Genomic DNA, 17,151 nt, shown 5'->3' with positions numbered 1-17,151 from the left:
AACTCAGGAGCACGGACATCATGGGATGCTGCTCCTCCCAAGAGGCTGAGAGGGATTTGGACTAAGGAAATGCACAGTGAGGGCTGCAGGAGCCTGCCCAGGGTCTGTTAGTGCATCCTCCACCTTGAGCTGGGTCAAATGCAGCTTATCAGAGACCCTTATCAGTCTAAAATGATGTGTTGCAGCAGAAGCAGATGCGTCCTCTCACTGGAATGGCTTTGTGCAAAGCAGTGATGGCAGGAGTGGCAATCACAATCACCTCAGGATTATTTTATTTTCCTTCTTTTTCTTCTGTTGCTTTAAACAGCAAAGTTTTATTTGCCAAGTTTGCTGGGGAAAATGCTCTCATGTTGGATCAGCAAAGAGGACGTATCAGAACAGGCTGGATGAGGGGAATGGGCCACAATCCATCAAGGCCAAATCTCTTCCTAATTTTTGGGAGATCAGATTTTTTAATCTAGCACCAAAAAGAACATTAAATATATTGCAGTGAGACCATACCCAACCAGGACACCCATGGCACTTGGGGAACTCAGCTTTTCCAGCACTAAGTGGGGCTGGATTTGGATGTGAGACAAAAATAGGGCGGCCAATTAAAGGAAGTCTCATTAATTTTTGCTTCTCTTTAATTGCTTTCTGCTTACACTATGGGCAGATGTCCAGGGTTTCCAGACATTCAGCATGGGACAGTCAGTTAGACAGTCAAAAGTTGAAATTCCCTCTCCAAGTCAAGGAGAAACATATTCAGCTGCTCCACCAACAGTTAATTCCAAGCTGTGCAAACAACTGGAAATTGGCAGCTAAAAAATAAAATTGTTTCCTCTCCCATTTTAAACAGTAAAAGTGAATTTTAAGAGAATGACTCCTGTTTATTTGAAACCCTCGAGGGACGCAGAACAATTCATTTCAGTCACTAACTCCATCACAGATCGATGCTGGAGATTTGCTCACTGAATTGCTTAGCACTGAACTGAAAAGTTTGTTGAAAAGTTTATTGCATATGGTACCCAGGTCCTCAGTTATTTGATGTATCTTAAAGGAATTGTAAATGCTCTTTTGCATTTGTCAGTTTAACAGAAATTTCCTCTACAAGCAATGAGTGATTTCCACCAATAAACCCTAAATTAGTTTTTATTCATCATTACCAAGGATGACTCCAGAGATGCATAAATTAGAGATCAAAACAGAGAGGTCTCAGGCTATAAAAGTCCTTCAACAAATATGTTCAGAGTGTGCCAGCCTGCTGAGAAAACACAGTTGAAAGGCAAGATTGGGTTGTAAACCTCCAAGTTTTACAATGAGGAGAATCTGCCCTGCTTAAGGTATACAGCTGTGAATTGTAAATGAAAAACATGATAAAAATCAAATCATTCGAATTATGACTTTCTCCTTCTGTATTTTAAGTCATGATTAAAATTCACAATTTAAGCCACATCAATTTAAATCAAAGCACCCTGCCATAAACTGAGGTTTTGAACCCTTTGTGAAGCTTTAATGAGAAAAAAAGATCATTCTTCTGTTGAATGTGGTTAATGGGGATTTATTGGTGCCATTCATGGGCAGGAACTGTCTTAGAAGCCCACAAAATCACATGGACTGAGAGCCTTGATGGCTTTTTTTAGCCAGATGGGGAAATTTTAAGGAAATAAAATAATTATCTATAATAGGGTGTTGCATTGATCTCTAAGCTTTCTTTTCCTGTAGCATTCCACACACTGTACAGGACAGGAAAATTTATTCTTTATGTCCAAGAGATCTCCTTGGCTTTTTGGCATGAGAATGACCCTGAGCCTTGGGAAAGTGGAGGTGATGAGGAGATTAACTCCTGCACACTTGAAATTTGTGTTCAGGGCTGGGAATTTTACTCTCTGGCTTCACAGCTTACAAAATGCCCTGTCCCATTTTTAATATTTTGTCCTGATTGTCTCTCAGTTAGATCAGGATTTCTGGCAGCCCCAGAATTGCTGGTTTCTCCCATTTGCAGCACAGGTTTCACAGCTTTTCTGTGCTGCAGAGGATTTTGGGGTGTTTATGGCAATGCTGTGATTTGGTATAAATTTGAATGAGGCAGTGCAGAGCACAAACACTTCTTAGCATTTGTCAAACCAGATCAGGCTGCTGATCCATCTGAAAATGAGACCAGGGTTAGAAGGAAAAAGCCAACAAAAAAGAAAATAAAACAGGAGGAGGCTGTTTTCTGCTTTTACTGCTCATTGCTACTTTCTCCCCTTTGCCAAGAGAAACCCACAGGAACAAATTCTTGTTTGTTTATTTGTTATTTTTATTCCTTCAGGCTCCAAAACCGAACCTGGTCGCCAGCAGAGAGTGATGGCTGCAAAAAAAAAATGCGTGATGAGAATACTGATTTGGAGTTCTGCAATCACAACCTGCTTTGAGGCTGCTCCTTATCAACTGACTCAGTACATGGTAAAAAACTTGCTCCCCTTACCTGTGCTTTAAACATTTCTTCTGTTGCTTGATAAATTAGAAATGTCCAGTGAGGACAACTTTATTGCTTATTTAATGTGGATATAGATACATATAGATTAGATATAGATATTAGATATATCTCGAGGACCTTGGTTACTTGATGTTGTTCCAGTATAACCACTGCTAACCAGATCCATGCTGGTACAGAGCATCTCTTAAATTACTCTGCTTTTTCTCACAGTCAGAGCTCACAGTGTTTTGATAAGCAGCACATAATAGTCACCCTGAGAGCTCTCCACTTTCCACAGCCTGCAGCAGTATCATTTAAACTTTTCTCTTTATTTTTTTTTTTCCCCATTTGCCTACGTGGTGGAATGTCTTATCTTGCCCTCCTGCCTTTAGACTCCAGGGAGGAGGGGGAAAAAAAAAGTGGTCTTTGCTATTAGGTTTCAAAGAAGCACTTTCTCAAAAATAGTTTCTCCAAGCCTTTCTGAAGAGCCTTTCAAGTCCCCTTTGTCCAAGTTAGAAATTGGGTATTTTTCTCTTTGCCTGTATTCAGCAGTAGCCACTTAGAATAAAAGGTTTAACAAGGCTGTCTCCTCATTTCTCTACAATAGATCTAATATATATTTAAGTATTAGAGCTTAACTTCTAAGCCAATTTCTACCTCCTCCTCCAGTTAAATTTGCCAAAATCGATTAAGGCTGAGAGAGAAAATTTCAGCCTTTGCCATTAATAACTGAGGACTTATTCTTCCACTGCAAAACGACCTTCCTTCCCCTTTCACCACCCTCATCAGCCATGTGGCCTGAGACCAAAGCTCCCTGCACACAGAGCCTGTGAAATGGAGAAAAAGCCACTGGATTAATCCATTTTTTATTCAGGATGATAAGGATATGAACCAGACCTCAAAGCAACATTTAAAATGGAACCAACTCAGAAAGAAAAAAATTACCTTTTCAATTTTGGAGGAGCTTTTAACGCAGACCCCACCTCTGCCTATTTCTAAGGATCTGTCCTGCACCTGACAACAAGCACAGATTCGGTTTTTGAAACCAAGGACCATATTCTTTTTATTTGCCTGTTCATTTTGCAGCCTTTAGGGTGCACTCCTGACCCACCAGCAAGAAGTTCATCCAAATCCCAAAACCAATTTTTTTTTTACATTTTTGACCACATACAGACAGTGTTACACAATGTAAGTGTTTTAAGTATTTCCAGGGGCAGGTCCTGGATATTTTTGGTGCAACATCAGACCATGTTGGGGAGCATTTATGGAAACAAGCATCTCTAGTGGACAAATCATCCCAAGACACTTCTCAATTGCCTTCAGAAGACACAGCTGGATTCAAGGATAACTCAGCTTCAACCTTAAACACCTTAGTTAAATATCTGACCCTCCATGCCCTTCCCTTGTGTCCCTCAGTGCGAGGAAAAAGCAGAAGAGTCACACTGTGACTCTCAATTTTCCCTTCCTCCTCAAGTCCAGTCATCCCAGTTTGTCCAAACTGGAACCCATCCCCTTCCTGCTGCCCCCCAGCCCCAAGACACAGAATCTTGGATGTTATTGACCAGTGGAGCCTTGCTGAAAGCCAGATCTCAGCCTGGCCTGTTCCCTTCCCTCTGCTGCTCCTTTTGGATGCACATCCAGAAGTAGATGTTCCAGCAGCGCTGGAATTCCCATTGCCCAAAATAAAGGTTTGCTCCCGTTCCTTCCCCCTCCCGCTCTCTGCTGGGTGCTGAGACACCACACTGAGCTGATTTTAATAAGTTGTTTGAATTCTCCTTGTGTCCTTGCAATGCTTTGTCACCAAACTTGTCACTGGTGTCTGCTGAGAGCGCCTGGCCCGCGGCCAAGCGAGGCGTGAGCCACACGTTATTTACGGGGCAGAAAAGGTGCCTGAGACAGGCAGAGCTGCAGGGATACACAGATTTGCTAAAAAGGCACATCTGGTAGTGAGAAAATTTCCATCAGCAAGACCTGGGACCCAACAGGCAGATGAGTAATGAAGGATGTTGGTGCCTTTGGCGTTTGAGCAGCTTCGCTTTGATGCTTCAGGTTTTGGCTTTCAGGGGGGAAATGATGCCTCAGGTTTAGCTTTTATATTTTTCACATTCTGAGCTGCTTTAGTGTGTGGGTCTGAGCTTCACATTATGGGATGGTGAGCTCTCTGCACAGAGCAGGGAGACAAAACAATTCCTGCTCCAGCTGGGCACCAAGGACAAATGATCCAAATCTCAGCCCAGGAGCACAAACACCGTGGGCTGGAGAGAGAAAAACAAGCAGGATGGGACTGCCTGGGCTAAAGCTGGAATGGGACAATGAACTCCAAGGTGCCAATGGAGCAGAACTGATCCCAGGGAGAGCCCCCGGGAGCGCTCGTGCATTTTGGGGCCATTTTGGTTCATCTTGGGTGCAGCCCTGGCTGGGCTCTGGTGCTGCCCCAGGTGGATCCATGGAGGAGATCCTTTTCATACCCCTAATTTATTCTTTAGCTCCTTCTAGTCTCTGCTGTAGGTCAACCTTCTCAAAGCATCAATTTCACCTCTTGACGGAGAGAGGGTTTTTTTCTCTTTAGGGTATCCTGGCATTTTCTGGTTCCCAATGGATTTCAGCAATATTCAGTGCCAAAGGCTGGCTCTAAGACACACAACAGCTCAAATCAGGTGTATATGGGCATGTAACCCTCAAAAAGTCACCCTAAATAAGCCACCACAGAGCTCTGCACCCCACAAAGGTGTGAAAGTTACTATTGGTATTTTCCAAGATTCCCACCAATTCTCATTATTTCCAGCATCATTTGCAACTCAAAGCCAGCAGGTAACTTGAAACAGGTTTAGTCATCTTTGAAGGAACCTCAGCTTCACTGTGAGGATGGGAAAGCTCTGGCACAGCTTGCCCAGAGAAGCTGTGGCTGCCCCTGGATCCCTGGAAGTGTCCAAGGCCAGGTTGGATGGGGATTGGAGCAACCTGGGATAGTAGGATGTGTCCCTGCCCATGGAATTATGGAATCATTAGTAGGAAAAGACATCTAGGGACATAAAATCCATTAAGCTAACATGCCAGGTCCCCCACTAAACCACGTCCCTAAGCACCACATCTACACTTTTGAACACTTCTCGATGCTATTTGTACCACAGCAGCCCCAGCTGAGTGCATCACCCCATCCCTGAAAACTCACTGCACAGTCTTGCCACCAAACACTTGAAAAATAGAGAGAGGAACTCCACCACAGCCAGTTCTTTAAACAGCATTTCATCTCTTCAGTTTACAGCTGAAAAAAAATATCTTATATGGTTTTTGTACGGTAACAAAGAAGATTATCTCTTTCTCCCCAGCTCTATCTGCCTTCCCAGACAGGGCTTTTTAGCATAAAAATTAACATCATTTTGGATAGCCCCAGTGGCTGAGTACCTCTGGAGCTGTGATATGGGCAGAGCACATCCCTCCTGCCTGTTTGCAGTGGATTTGTGTATTCCTAAAGGCTCCCCAGAGCAAAACACTGCAAGGCTTCAGCCTAGCACAAAAACAAGTATATAATGAGAGCACTTAAACCCAATGAAGCTTAGACAAACTGTCCCCAAACCTCCCAAACAACAAAGCACTGGAGGAAGCACCCTCACTCTGGGGTGTGGGACACCACCCCACCAGGCAGTTCAGGGAAAAAATAATAAGGATTTTTAAATTTTTTTTTATTAAGCCCAAATGCCAACAGAGAGGTTTTTGGGGAAAATGGTGGCACATCCCCAAAGGACCTGCAAGACCCAAATGGAGAATCAGGGTGCAAACAGCAAGTGAAACACTTCATGGATTTGTTTGGCAATTCCAAGCCTAAAGGAGCTGCTCTCTGCAACGTGGAGTATTTGACAAAGCCCTGGGGGTGGCAGTGGACTGAGCACAGGTAGCTGGAGAACAAGAAATGCCAGATGGCTGCGTGCGTTGCTTAGAGAGTGGGAAAGGAGAAAAAAACATATATATTTAAAAAAAAAAAAGGCAAAGTTTGCTCAGGTTCTCTCTGTGAAGGAAAGGGCAGGCATTGCAAGAATTCAGAAATAACATCCTTAGGTGGAGATGGGCCAGTTGTGGAAGGAGCTGAGCACGTAAACAGGCTGAGGAGCAGGAAGCTGGCAGGAGCTCTGGCGAGGCTGGTGAGATTTCACACGTGGGGAATGGACCCAACCCGGATTCCTGCAGGGTTCCAACCCTCTCCTTCTGCTCCAGGCAGAGCTGGGGGTGGTTCCTGCTCCTGCAGGAGTGCTGTCAGGCTGGGAACAACGCTGGAGCTCAGTGCGCACTCAGACTCATGACCTGCACCTTTGGAGGTGTCATTCCCATCAGCTCAGCGGTGGGGAGGGAGGAATTCCTGCACATCCACAGGGGGGTTTGCTACAGGCATCATCCTGCCTGCTCCACCTGGAGATGAAGCTGCTGAAGGCACCTGAGCTTGGGCTCTGAGCCCCTGCAGCACAGGCAGATGTTACAGCAGGGTCTCACCTCCTTGGAGCATCACCCTGTAAGGATAAAACCCCACTCACCCCATCCCCAGCTCTACAGGGCTTCAGGGGGCTCTGTGTGGAATTTATAGGGGTTTTCTGCCTAATTTGCTGCATCTCTTGTACACACTGACTGTTCTAATAGCCAGGGAGCAGCATAAAAGCATCACTAAGGAGCTTATTTCAAAATTTAAGAGCAACAACGAATGGCAGAAAACACTGTTGTGAAGGATTTAATCAATTAATTTTTGAGAAAGATGTAATAGGATCTCTTCAAAATGTTATAGAAACAGGTCCTCACACTGTCCCCACTCCCACTACGAGCCTGTTCTGCCCCAATCCCAGTGTGTTTGTCACCTCATTTTGGAAAACAGAACAAAACCTTCTGAGGAGGCAAAGTCAGCTAAACTCAGCTAAATTCTGGCCAGCACAAGAAAAATTGCATGAACAGCTCCTACTTTATGCCAGTGTTAATGATGCTCAGGGCTTCCTGAATTTTAATGGGAAGGAAAATCTCTTTTAAAGCCCGTGTTGGCATCAGGGACGGATGGGGGTTTACACCTGCTCGCCCACCAAACCCCGTGAGTCCCAAGAGGAACTGGAAAAAACAAGGAGCAGGCAGAGATTTGAGCCAGACCTCTGGGAATTCACCCCAGATTTAAATCCCCAGGGCCCTGCCTCCACTTGTGCTTTTGCCACCAATGTGCTGGGTCCTTGGGAACACAGCAAATGGGCTACCCAGAGCAGCATCACAGATAAAGGGGCAAAATTTAGGGTTCCTAAACCCCAACAGCTCCTCTCTGCTCTCACGGATAAATAAATATAGGTAATATTAATAAATAAATAATAATATAAATAAATATTATAAATTTATTTATCTCACAGATAAAACCCCCAGGAGCATGGGGGTGCAGCACAGCCAGAGGGATCCTCACTGTCTGTAAATGACCTCCCCCAATCCCAAAAAAAACACCCCAGAACTCATGCTGGTGAAACTGTTTAGACCTTTTAGACTAAACTCCCTGTTTAGACCTTTCAGAAGTGCGGATGGGGAGAGAAAATACATGGTTTATTAGGAATGCAATAACCAAAGTGCTACCCCAGCCTTCCTGTAAATGCTGAGAGCAGATATTTCCAGCCGCTCTCCCTTCACCACCAGCATGAATGATCACCCTCCTCGCAAGCCTTTAGAGCAAATCCCTGGAATTAAATCAGTATATTGCACGGTTCCAGTTCCTTTCACCCAGGAATCTTCAAGTGATTTACAAACAACCCTTTAATTAAGCCTCCCAAACAGCCCCCGGGGTAGTGTTACTCCGTCCGTGCGGGGAATCGAAGGCTTTGCACGGCTAAAATGGCAAAAAGGTTGCAAAAGTCTTATCAAAGTTCCTCCGAGACAGAATATCTCAGAAGAGCCTCTTTGCTTTGATGCTGATTCTAAAACCCTCTGGTTAAACATATTTTTTCTCCTCCTGGAGATGTGGCCCCAATTGCCTCCTCCTGCCCGTGTCAGGATTAGTATTCAATGGATAAAATGTTTGTTTGTTTGTTTGTTTATATGGGTTTTTGTTTTTATTTTTGTTTGTTTGTTTTTGTTGGTTTTTGTTTGGTTTTTTGGGGGTTTTTTGTTTTGTTTTTGTTTTTGTTTTTTTTTTAATGCACATCTCTGACAGCTCTTCAGCAAACACGAACTCCCAGTACCAGGGAACTCTCAGTACTGGGAAGGTAGCCTGGGAATTCAGCTTTGGGAATGAAAATCGGTGTTTTGGCAACAAGGATTTCAAACCCATCAGTCTGTGGTTTGCTTTGAGCCCGGTGCTTGATCTCTGGTAAAAAACCTTTCCTGCTCTTTTTTTTTTTTTTTGCCCCCAGGACAGGTTTGAGCTGCGGGTCTTTTGAATCCCCTGAGAATAAAAAGTATTTTTTGTCTCTTCCTGATGCAATTTTCCTATCAGACCGCCAGTGGGAATGCAAGATGCAATGTGGAGAAAGAATAAATAAAATAAAATATGCCATGAAGATACTGTAATGGGTAAGTCTGAGCCCCTCTCCGGCTGGTGGAATTTAAAGATGTTTTTTGCCTAATGTTGTGTTTGCTGCATCTCTTGTACACAGTGGCTGTGCCTTGTCTAAAGCTGATTTTCTTCTGATTTAAGCAAGGATATAAAGAGGAATCCCTACAAAATCAGGGGATTAGGATGTACAAGCCTGGAAGTCAGTATTTCTAAGGAAATTGCTGTACCTCAGAGAGCTGCTTTTAAAAACTCCAGCAACCGTGGGCTGGTTCTGCCTGCCCCACACCTAGAAATTGTCACCTTCCAAAAAACAGCTCTGAAATCCCTAACTCTCATTGCACATCCAATTTAAACACAGCAAATCATGTAGGCTCCATCCCAATCATTATTTCCTAAGATACCCAAAATACTACAGCTTCACTTACAAACCAAACTTCTTCCCATTTAAGGAGGAAGGGGAAAAAATGATGAATTTTAGGCTTTGAGGAGCTCGGATGACCAGAGCAGATTCCAGTTTTGGAGTTAAGCACTGCTGGGACTCTGAGCCCTAACACTCAGCAAATAGGGATGCCTATCTTGGCCCCTAAGGAAGAAAATCCTGGTTCCAATAGCCAGGGAGCAACATAACAGCATCTCTAAGGAGCTTATTTCAAAATTTAAGAGCAGCAACGAATGGCAGAAAACACTGTTGTGAAGGATTTAATCAATTAATTTTTGAGAAAGCTGTAATAGGATCACTTCAGAGTGTTATAGAAACAGGTTCTCACACTGTCTCCACTCCAACTATGAGCCCGTTTTGTCCCAGTCCCAGTGTGTTTGTCACCTTATTTTGGAAAACAGAACAAAACCTTCTGAGGAGGCAAAGTCAGCTAAACTCAGCTAAATTCTGGCCAGCACAAGAAAAATTGCATGAACAGCTCCTACTTTATGCCAGTGTTAATGATGCTCAGGGCTTCCTGAATTTTAATGGGAAGGAAAATATCTTTTAAAGCCTGTGTTGGGATGGGGATTTACACCTGCTCACCCACCAAACCCCGTGAGTCCCAAGAGGAACAGGAAAAAGCAAGGAGCAGGCAGAGATTTGAGCCAGACCTCTGGGAATTCACCCCAGAGTTAAATCCCCAGGGCCCTGCCTGCACTTGTGCTTTTACCTCCGGAGCATCCCCCAGCTTTTGTTACCTTGAATAAAAGCCCATTTCAGCTCTGCAGAGGCTCTTCGGGGAGCCATGAGTTGTAGCAAGAATTTTATTTTATTATTTTATTTTATTTAATTTTATTTTATAATTTTTTTATTTTCGCATCTCCCTCGCCTTCCCTGATTACAAGGAAAAAAATGCACCTCTCCTCCCTACCTTTATTCACTCTGGAAAAGCAGCAGCGCGTTTCCTTTCCCTGCTACTTTTCCATGTGGTTTATGGCTATCACTCCAACAAAACACCCCACCTGAGAACCACAACTCCCACTCCATCAAACCTCACCCTGACCCCAACACTACCGCAGCACCCCCGAACCGCTTCCACTGCCAAACCTCCCCAGGAGCCTCCAGTTTCACCTTTTCCCATCCCCACCATCAACTTCCAGCAGGGACCCGCTGTCTCCAGCAGCATTCCCCACTCCTCTCCCGCGCCATCTCCGCTCACGCTCCGCGGGTGCAGCACCTGGACCACAGCAAGAACATCCCAAAGCCCCCCACCCCCGGCTCGATGGGACCCCAAAAGCGAAGTGAGAAGCTCGGCGCTCTCCCACAAGCCCAAACCCCCGAGCTTGGGGGGCTTGGGGGGTTTGGGGAGCGGGCAGAGCTGGATGTTGGAGCTGGTCCCTCCGCAGAACGAAGCAGCACTGCGGCCCCAAGTTGGGCAGGATGCGGCTTCCGAGAAGAGCCGCGCTAAAGCCGCGTAAAGCCCGAAGTCCCCCGGCTGCTTTTGCACCAAAACTCGCCGATAGTAACGGGGAAAGCGGAGCGCGGCGAGGAGGAGAGGGATGCTGGAAGCGGGGAGGAAGGCGCGGGGAGCGGAGGGCGGCACTCACCGAGCAGCAGCAGCGGCAGCAGCAGCCCCGCAGCCCGCATGGTGCTCGGCGCGGCCGTCCCGGAGCGGCTCCCGCAGCTCTCTCCCGGCGGGGCGGGCGGGAGATGCCCTCCCTCCCTCCCCCGGCCCCGGCCCCGGCCCCGGCCACGGCCCCCCCTTGTCCCGCCGCTGGGGGAGGCGCTGAACGGCCCCGGACCGCCCCCGCCTCCGCCCTCGGAGCGGGGGGAGAGAGCGGCGGGGTGGGGATGGAGGTGGGGTGGGTGGGGATGGATGGGGATGGGTGGGGATGGATGGGGATGGGGATGGGGATGGGGACGGGGATGGATGGGGATGGGGATGGGGATGGGGATGGGGATGGGGATGGGGATGGGGATGGGGATGGGGATGGGGATGGGGATGGGGATGGGGATGGGGATGGGGATGGGGATGGGGATGGGGATGGGGATGGAGGTGGGATGGGGATGGGGATGGGGATGGGGATGGGGATGGGGATGGGGATGGGGATGGGGATGGGATGGGGATGGAAGTGGATGGATGGGGATAGGTGGGGATGGATGGGGATGGGTGGGGATGGAGATGGAAGGGGATGGGATGAGGATGGGGATGGGGATGGGGATGGGGATGGGATGGGGATGGATGGGGATGGGGATAGGTGGGGATGGATGGGGATGGGTGGGGATGGAGATGGAAGGGGATGGGATGAGGATGGGGATGGGGATGGGGATGGGGATGGGGATGGGGATGGGGATGGAGGTGGGATGGGGATGGGGATGGGGATGGGGATGGGGATGGGGATGGGGATGGGGATGGGGATGGGGATGGGGATGGGGATGGGGATGGGGATGGGGATGGGGATGGGGATGGGGATGGGGATGGGGATGGGGATGGGGATGGGATGGGTGGGGATGGATGGGGATGGATGGAGATGGATGGGGATGGATGGAGATGGATGGGGATGGGATGGGGATTGGAATGGAGATGGTTGGGGATGGGGACAGAGCAGGCAGTGAGGAGAGGGGGATGTGCCTGCAAAGAGGATGGGGGAGACTTCATTGGGACAGGAGGTCTGGGGGAGATTTGGGGTTCTCAGCTTCATGGAGAAATTTGAGGGTTTAATTGGATTTGGGAAGCTGGAGAAGGTTAAAAGGATTTGTTAGGATGGAGGTATGGGAGATGGGGTTTGGGGTTCTCAACTTCATGGAGGGATTTGGGTGTTTTGTTGGAGTTGGGAAGTTGGAGGGAATTTAGGGGTTTCTTTGGAACTGGGAGGTTGGAGAGGGTTTGGGGTTCTTTAGAATAGGGGTATGGGGGGATTTGGGGTTCTCAATTGCATGGAGGGATTTGGGGGTTTTGTTTGAGCTGGGAAGTTGGAAAGGGGTTTTAGGATTTAGTTGGAGAGGGTCTTTAGGGTTTTGGAGAGGGGCTTTAGGTTTTTTTGGAGTTAGGAGGTTGGAGAAGGTTTAGGGGTTTTGTTTGGATTGGGATTTGTGGTTCTCAACTACATGGGGGTATTTGGAGGTTTTGTTAGTGTTGGGGTTGGGGAGGATTTTGGGGTTTCATTCAGGTGGGGATTTGTGGAAATCCGGGGAAGGGATTTGGGATTTTCAATTACATGGGGAGATTTGGGGGTTATATTTGATTTAGGAGTGCATGTGGGATTTCCATTGGTTTGGGAGCTTGGGAGGTGGTGGAATTCCTGCCTGGGTGGAGGGAGCTTGGAGTGTTCATCAGGATGAAGATTTTGGAAAGATTTGGGGTTTTTGTCAGGGTGGGCCATTTGAGAGGGGATATGTTGTTCCCATCTGTGTGTGGGGGGGTTGGGTTTTCCTTGGATTTGGGATGTTGGGGAGGATTTGGGTTTTTTTTTTTTTTGAATGAGAGGAGTGAGGATGATTTTGTATTTCAACTTACATAGGAGTGATTTGGGGGGTTTCACTGGAACCAAGGGTGGACTGGGGGTTTTTATCATGGTGAAGATTTGTGGGAGATTGGGAGTTTTAATCTGAATGGTGGTTTGTAAATTGATTTTGTATTCCAACCCACATGAACAAGGATTTAGGATTTTTGTTTGGATGCAGACTTGGGGATCTCTTTGGGATTCCTACATGCATGGCAAAAATGCCTGAGTTTTATCAGGATGAGCATATGGGGGTGGATTTGGGATTTTCATCTGGATGGGAGCTTGGGGTTTGATTTCAGATTCACATCCAGGTGTGGGTTACTTGAGGATTTCATCCATATTGAGTTTGTTTGGGGATTCTCAACAGGGATGGAGGTTTATTTGGAGTTTTCATCTGGAGATGGGATTAATTTGGGATCACCTTCTGTGCACAAACACTGATCACTCCTCTTCCCCCCAGAGAATGTACATTTTCACAGGATGTTTTCTGGGAAAAATTTCCACCTGTTTGAGAATGTTTCAAAGGAAGCCATGTACCTAAAGCAAAATTATGGACAAAATTATGATCAAATCTTGGCGCTGTTTTGTGTTGAGGCACTGAAAGTTGTTTTGTGGTGTTCAGGCAAGGAGTGCTTGCTTCAGTTGGGAGGAGGATGAAAATAAACTCAGGGCTTTGCACTGAATCCTCCTCTTGGCTCTGCTGGATCCAGCTGAACCAGAACCTTCCCAGCCTGGACCCAGAGGTGGTAAAGACAACCTTCACCCTAAAAATGACTTTTCAAATACAGTTTTCTTGATCTCTTCAGTTACAGGTGGACTTTGTTCTTGATGCAAGGTCACCTTCAGAAGATGAGGACATGCTTGGGTTTGCTGGCTCAGCCCTCCCTGCTTTGCATGTTGTCCCCAGAAAAGGTTTCTTGTCATGATTTAACTTCTGGGTCAGTTAATAAAATTTTTAATACAAAAAAACGGAAAGAAATAAAAAAAAATGTAAGAAATTAAATATCTTCACGAACTCAAAAAAAATTAATTTACAACTTCTTAAAAAAATCTAAAAAAATCTAAATATTAAAAAAATCTAAATTACTATAAAACCAAAATACACAAACATTAAATAAAAAATAATAAACTTATATTTATGATTATGAGAGACTTTCCAGATGCCTCAGCCCAGCCTCACTTCTTCTTGATGCAACTGTGAAACTTGAGTTGCAATAAATGAATGAAAGGGTTGCTACACATTATTAATCTTGCCATTATCAGAGAGGCAGTTCCTTCTCCCTCACGAGGAGTATTTTTAATAACAGATCCCATTCACACACACACACACACTCTCCCAATTTCTGGTGTTAACTGCTAAGCCAAGACAGCCCAGGAAAAAAACTGCTTCAGTAGAACAGATTCTGGGATAGAGAGGAGGGAGGTGATGTTGAGCTCCTTAAACTCTCTGTTTATGGCACCAGTGCCCATAAAACACTGCAAAAATACCCTGTGGCTCATTGCCTGGGAGATGGGGCTTTCCCCAAGGGGTGTTGGGTCTCCTCTGTGGGAATAACAGAGAAGAACAGAGCTCCCTTGGCAGCAACCTAAGGAAAACAGAACAGTCTGAAATCCACTTAAGAGTCAGGCTGGATTTGTTTTTGTTGTGTGATGTTTGCAACTCATGAGAGTTAGGAGGAGAATTCTGCCTGGTTGGTGCCATCAGCAGATCTGGGCTCTGCTGGTCCTTTGGCAACGAGGATGGAGCCTCACCCCTTGAGCATCTGAGTCCCTCTAGACTGCTGATTTGGGATGTAGGCTTTCTCTTAATTACCACAAAATGCACCCTGGCACTTACCAGGGAGTTTTGTGAGTTCTCAGCAGACTTGTTGGACGTGATGCTCTTTTGTTTCCTCAGACTTTGGCTGCTGGCAATTACCACGGTGGCTGAAACCACAGCATGGCCTCCAATTCTTGGAAAACAGGGATTCATCCAGAAACATGGAGCTAAGCCTCCTTTTCCAGGAGGGCAGCAGGAAGGTCTCCCATTATTTGCAGGATACAGGTGCCTTCCCACTCGTGCCAGCCCCGAATCTGCCTCTGCTGGAAAGGGGGTAATTACTGAGGGTGTCAGATCATGGCTATGAATCATGAACAGCTGATTGCAAAAAAAAGGGGATATTTAGATATTTAGCATGATTGCTTTAAAAGCTGGGTGTCTGATAAAGTACATCCCATCCAGCAGCTGGGGGAAAGGTCACAAAAAAAAACCCCTAATTTGGGAAACTGGGCACTTTTCTTGGGGTGTCAAAAAGGCATTGGTGTTTGCCAGAAAGATGGAAACAATCTTTGACACTCCAAGACATGCAGCATTGCTAACTAGGAGCTTTATCACGAGTAGCCCAGCTCTGGAGGTTTTCCTAAATACCAAAACCACAGAGCCAGGAAATTATGTAGAGGCTTTTGCTTTCAACTCCAAACATGAATGTCTCTGAGGTGAAGGGAAACCCTTTGGAGAAAGGCCTGCACATCTGTCTGAGAAGTGGGAGCCAAAAATAAGAATTTACATTAATATTTATTATTGACATTATGATTATTTAAAATCTCATGGGCTTAAGTGAGTCAAGTGTGTTTTTTAAATTCTGACATTGATGTGGCTGCACACAGGTTCACATTTACCTGGGTCTGTGTGTTCCAGCCAAATATTTATGTAAGGCTCTGAAAGAACAGCACAGGGAGTCAGTGGTTTCAAGGTATGCAGGTCAGCTGGGCTGAAACCCTCTTAGGAGGAGGAGGAGGACTCCACATGATACAAGATTTCCTTGTTGAGGAAATCTCAAACTATTTTTCTGATTCCCCAAAGGGTATAAACACCCCATTTCCTCTGCAGTTTTGAAGTAAACTGGACAAAGGAGAGGAAAACATAAAAGAGGAGGTGCTCTTGTGCTTCACAGTGCTGGGATAAATCCCCCAAGACAGTTTTATCTTTTCTGCACCTTGTAATTCCTTCTTGGCTGCATCCAGATTCGTCACAATGTTTGACTGACGTCTCCAGGCAGCCTGGCAATATTTACCTCTTCTCACAGAAAATGACTGAGGGAAGCCTGCACAGCTTGAAAATCCTCTGGCTGAGATCCAGCTTGGGCTCATTTAACTTGCCAGTAATCCGATTTTATTGAATGTCGTCACCTATCTCCTTGTGCCACTGGGCACCAAGTAATAGTGTTTGGAATTCAGATTTGGGGTTGAGATGGGGAAGATGAAGGGCTGATACCTCTGACGTGAGTGAACCAAAAAACACCAAAGCCAAACTACCCTTCTTTCATCAAGAGACAAAAATACCTGAGGTCTGATGTTCGTGTCTCAGAAGATGGGGAGTCAGAAGTGTCACGTGGGAGTCTGTTCCTTAGCCTGGACCTGACCCAGAAGAAGGAAACAAAATGCAGCTTGCCTCAGGAGCAGGAATTGTCTTGAGAAAGCCAAGAACAGCCTGGGATACTGCTCACAATGCCAGCTGTCTTTTCCTGAACTTCTGTGAGTGAAGAGGCAAAAATCCTATTGGTATTAGACAAAGACTTACAAAATCCAGGTTCAGCCCTCAGTTCTGAAATAATCTCCTGATCTCAGCTGTGACCTTATTTTGAAGACTTCTGTTCTTCCACTTTGCTCTGCACTTGGCCACTCAAACAGGTGCAATTTCTCGTCAGTGCCAACATCACCAAGAACATGGAGGTAAGAAAGAAGAAAGAGGGAGGACAGGGCAGGCCCAAATCCCTCCATCTTAAAACTTCTGACCCCCATGTACAAAGTAAAAACCCCCCTGTGCAGGTGTTAAAACCCCCCTGTACAACACTAAAAAATTCTTCCCTCTACTTTGTAGCTACTTCTACTCCAATATCTAAACTTTTGTGACTTCTTGTTCTTCCTGCAAGGTTGGTAAATCGTTCCATGGCTCAAACCCAAAATCACAGCTGTTTCCAGCTGCCTGCCAGGGTCTCAAATGCCTCTGATCTGGGCCTGGAACCTGTAAAAATGTCTGAGGGACATTTTGAGTTCCAGCAATAGTGAGTGGACGACTCCTGCTCCAAAATCCCCTGTGTTCATCCTCCCTCCAGACTCCTGCAGAAGTCTGTGGGCTGTGAAGGACCAGTGGAAGACCTCAAGAAGAAATTTGGGATGGATTGCACCATTTTGCTGGACAAGGGATCAGCAATACTTCCTTCTAGATGGAGCAGGGAAACTCCTTGAAATCCCAGTCTGGATTCAGTGGGAATTTCCCACCTGTACAACCTAAATATTTTGCAGC

General features: G+C 46.1%; 1 protein-coding gene across 2 annotated transcripts in view; it reads right to left on the bottom strand.

The window, feature by feature from the left end:
* The window catches only part of PODXL (podocalyxin like), a 46,538-nt gene extending 35,411 nt beyond the window's left edge, over positions 1–11,127 (bottom strand). For both annotated transcript variants that reach the window (XM_072918544.1, XM_030290039.4), the window contains exon 1: positions 10,968–11,127. In XM_072918544.1, coding sequence (XP_072774645.1) covers positions 10,968–11,007 — 40 coding nt within the window. In that variant the 5' untranslated portion in view covers positions 11,008–11,127. The remainder of the gene's footprint in view (positions 1–10,967) is intronic.
* Between the last annotated feature and the right edge of the window lie 6,024 nt (positions 11,128–17,151).

Source organism: Taeniopygia guttata, chromosome 1A, assembly GCF_048771995.1.
Source record: "Taeniopygia guttata chromosome 1A, bTaeGut7.mat, whole genome shotgun sequence".
In the NCBI taxonomy this organism is placed as follows: Eukaryota; Metazoa; Chordata; class Aves; order Passeriformes; family Estrildidae; genus Taeniopygia; species Taeniopygia guttata.
This window is presented reverse-complemented; position numbering and strand designations above follow the sequence as displayed.